This window comes from Cricetulus griseus, chromosome 7 (genome assembly GCF_003668045.3).
Source record: "Cricetulus griseus strain 17A/GY chromosome 7, alternate assembly CriGri-PICRH-1.0, whole genome shotgun sequence".
NCBI classification, from domain to species: domain Eukaryota; kingdom Metazoa; phylum Chordata; class Mammalia; order Rodentia; family Cricetidae; genus Cricetulus; species Cricetulus griseus.
In genome coordinates, this window is record NC_048600.1 from 61785066 (window position 1) to 61789000 (window position 3935).

Below are 3935 nucleotides of genomic sequence, written 5' to 3' on the forward strand. Positions count from 1 at the left end.
TGGAGAGGTATGCAGTGGGCCTTCTCCAAGGCCCCAGTTTTTGGGTGAGGACTCCCTTAGCATAGCCCTCCTTCTCATCTATAAAAAGTTCAAATGGCTTAGCTAAGTCCGGTAGACCCAGGGCTGGTGATTCAAGGAGAGCCTTTTTGATGTCGGTGAAGGCTTTCTTTTGGGGCTCTTCCCATTTAAAAGCAACCCCTGGCCGAGTGAGGGGGTAGAGGGGAGCCGCCATTTCGGCAAACCCAGGGATCCATAGGCGGCAGAAGCCTGCCGTTCCCAAGAATTCTCTCAGTTGGCGGGGATTTTGTGGGGTGGGAATGTCTAAGATGGCTCGCATACGGGCTTCCGTTAGCCATCGACGTCCATCCTTTATCTTGTATCCTAAATAGGTCACCTGTTTCTGACATATCTGGGCCTTCTTGGCGGATGCCCGGTACCCTAGGCTCCCAAGAGTCTGGAGGAGGGCTTGAGTGCCTTCCTTGCATTCCCCTTTGGTTTTGGCTGCCAGGAGAATGTCATCTACATATTGTAAGAGGATTAGAGCGGGGTACCTAACCCGGAATTCTGCCAGGTCCTGATGTAAAGCTTCATCAAAAAGGGTAGGGCTGTTCTTAAACCCTTGAGGTAGCCTAGTCCAAGTCAGCTGCCCAGAGATTCCAAGGGCCGCGTCCTGCCATTCAAAGGCAAATATAGGCTGGCTGGTGGGATGCAGGCGGAGGCAGAAGAAAGCGTCTTTAAGATCTAAGACTGTGTACCAGGTATAGTTAGGTGGCAATCCACTCAGCAAATTGTAAGGGTTGGGGACAGTAGGGTGTATGTCCTCTATCCTTTTATTGACTTCTCTCAGGTCCTGCACTGGCCGGTAGTCATTAGTTCCCGGCTTCCTAACGGGTAGCAAGGGTGTATTCCAAGGAGATTTACAGGGCACCAGAATCCCTTGTTCAAGTAACCTTTTAATATGTGGCCGAATTCCTTCGCGGGCTTCTTTAGGCATTGGATACTGTCTGACGGATGCAGGAAGGATGGCAGCTTTTAAGGTTACTATAATTGGGGCCTGGTTAATGGCAAGGCCCATTCCTCCTGTTTCAGCCCAGGCTTGGGGAAATTCCGCAAGCCAGTGATCAAGGGTTTCCTGATTGTTCGAATTAGTCCTCTTTTCATGGAGTCTATATTCATCTTCTATGGACATTGTCAAGATGGTAAGGGGAATTCCCTCTGGCCCTGTGACTTTGACTTCTGACCTCTCAAAGTGTATTTGAGCTTTTAATTTGGTCAATAGGTCCCGTCCTAGTAAGGGGTAGGGGCAATCTGGCACATGGAGGAAAGAATGCATAACCTTACCGGTCGCGAGCTGGAGCTGCCGATTTGTAGTCCAATGGTACTGCTTTCCGCCTGTAGCTCCCTGTACCCATGCAGTCCGGTGACTCAGGGGTCCGGGTGACCGATTCAGAACGGAATGTTGTGCCCCTGTATCGACTAGGAAGGTGACCGGATGCCCCCCGACTTGCAGTGTTATCCTGGGCTCAGGGGGGGGCTCCTGGCCCCGACTCCTCTAATCTTCTAGGTTCAGGAGGTCAGAAACCCTTGGCGGTGGAAGCTTGGCCCGGGGGTTCTTAGGGCATTCTCTTGCCCAATGTCCTTTTTCTTTACAGTAAGCACATTGGTCCCTGTCCAGGTGGGGCCCCCTTCTGTCATCCCTCTGTCTATTCTGTCTCTGGCCTGTCACTACTGTGGCCAATAACCTGCTCATTTCTTTATTCCGCTTACGGTCTCTCGCAACCTCTTTTTCCTCAGCTTCCTGTCTTAGTCTTTCCTCTCTCTCCTGAGTTTCCTTCCTCCAACGTTCTTCTCTTTCTGTCTGTGTTTCCCTCTTATTAAAAATACGTTCTGCTTCCTTCAACAAATCTTGGAGTGTATATCCCTGTAGATTTTCTAGCCTTTGAAGCTTGTTTCTTATGTCCGGGGCTGATTGCCAAATAAAGGACATAGAAACGTTGGTGGCCTGACCTGGATCTTCCGGATTATAGGGAGTATACATCCTGTACGCTTCTTTCAATCTCTCTAGAAAAGCGGCAGGTGATTCCTCCGCACCCTGTATTATCTGCTTCACCTGGGCCAAATTAGTGGGTCTGCGTCCTGCCCCCCGGAGTCCCGCTACCAGCAACTGGCGATAGAGACGCAGGTGGGTCCTACCTGCTTCGGTGGTAAAATCCCATTCAGGTCTTTCAAGAGGGCAAGCCGCATCAATTTCATTGGGTAGCTGGGTGGGCTGCCCGTTTACTCCTGGGACATTTTTTCGTGCTTCTAGTAGCACGCGCTGTTTCTCTTCCGAGGTTAAAAGGACCTGCAAAAGCTGCTGACAATCATCCCAGGTGGGTTGGTGAGTCGTGAGTACCGACTCTATGAGAGATGTCAGCCTCACGGGGTCTGCAGAAAAAGAAGGATTATTATTTTTCCAGTTATAGAGGTCCGATGCTGAGAATGGCCAATACTGAGGTTGGCCGTTCAGCCCAGTTCGGAGGGGCAGAGTGGTTGAATCTGGAACGGGCTGCTCCCTACGACCTCTTAGTCGATAAGCCATTGGTGAAGGGTCAGGGGCCGCTTCCGCCAAGGCAGCGGCGGAGTCCGCTTCTGCCTCTGGTGGGGGCGGCAGTGGCGGATATGGCGGGGGCTCCTCCGTTAATAGATCAACCAACTGGTCTTCTCCCGGAGGGAGTACCTTAGGTGTCTTCTTTTCTTTAGCCTTAGTGTCTTTCACCACGGTAGGGTAAAGGTTGGAATGGGAAGGGGGGTTGGGAGGAATCAAAGGAGTGGGAGGTGTAGGGGCCGAAGGAATGGGTCGGTTGGAGCGGTTAGAGGGGGGAAGGAGAGAGGGGCCCTTGGGATGTAAGAAAGGACGTACCCAGGGAGGGGGGTCCTGAACCAAAGCCTCCCAAGTGACGATATAAGCCACTTGATCGGGATGCCCGTGTGGTCCAGGATCCATAATCTTCTCTTTTATCTGGAATATAGTCTGGGGGTTAAAGGTACCATCTCGCGGCCAGCCTACATCAAAGGTCGGCCATTCTGAAGAACAAAGAGTAATCCATTTGCGTTTACGCACATTAACAGATTGGTTATGAGCATATTCCTGTACATCTTTCCAGTGGGAGAGTGTTAGGGACAAAGGAGTGGTGACAGTTTGCCCCATAGTTTCTAGGCTTAGGAGGGCACAAATGACAGCTACAAGACAAAGACCGAATAACACAGAACAGACTTTCGCAGCGCGGTTTCGACAGAGAGTCGACAGAAGGAATTGAGAGAGAGTCGAGGAAGGGGGCCCTCCTTCCTCGTCCCCAGTAAAGATTGCAAATCCCTCAAGCCGAGGGCCTTCTCCAAAGAGACTGGGAAAATGTCCAGTCATAGATCTAAGTTCAAAGTACAAATCTCTCACCCTGAGGGCTTCCCAAGTTCAAAATACAAATCCCTCTTCCTGAGGGCTTCCCAAGTTCAAAATACAAATCCCTCTTCCTGAGGGCTTCAAACGCTACCAGGACGTCTCCTGGAGCCGCGGTCGGGAGTTCGGACCCGTCAGTCCCTCCTCGGATCCGCCTACAAATGTACACAGCTGTATACTACAAACGCAAGCGCAATTCACAAGACAGACTCAGACCAGACAAGACAAAACAGCGGATCCGCACAACACTTACCTCCCAGACGTGGGTCGGTGGTCCCTGGGCGGGTCTCAATCCCGGACCGAGCCCCCAAATGAAAGACCCCGAAGAGGCACTTTCGTAGAGGGAGACCCACACACCCAGGAATCAGCGAGGCCACGAACTGGATGCAAAAAACAAGAGGCTTTATTGGAGACGCAGGTACCTGGGGCGACTTAGCTTCTGTGTGGCTAAGCGCCCCGAGCCAAGGGAAAAGGGGTCCTTATATAGGAAAAAAGGCGC

General features: G+C 51.6%; 1 protein-coding gene across 1 annotated transcript; it reads right to left on the minus strand.

Annotated features, from left to right (window-relative positions):
- Window positions 1–1261: 1261 nt before the first annotated feature.
- On the minus strand, window positions 1262–3683 carry LOC113836825 (bromodomain-containing protein 4-like). Its single transcript, XM_027427681.2, has one exon. It carries the CDS (start codon window positions 3401–3403, stop codon window positions 1553–1555), a length of 1851 nt encoding a protein of 616 aa, XP_027283482.1. The 5' UTR covers window positions 3404–3683; the 3' UTR covers window positions 1262–1552.
- Between the last annotated feature and the right edge of the window lie 252 nt (window positions 3684–3935).

What these genes read in the sequence shown, in the direction of transcription:
- LOC113836825 (XM_027427681.2), bottom strand. Translation starts at nt 3,403, where the DNA reads ATGACTGGACATTTTCCCAGTCTCTTTGGAGAAGGCCCTCGGCTTGAG.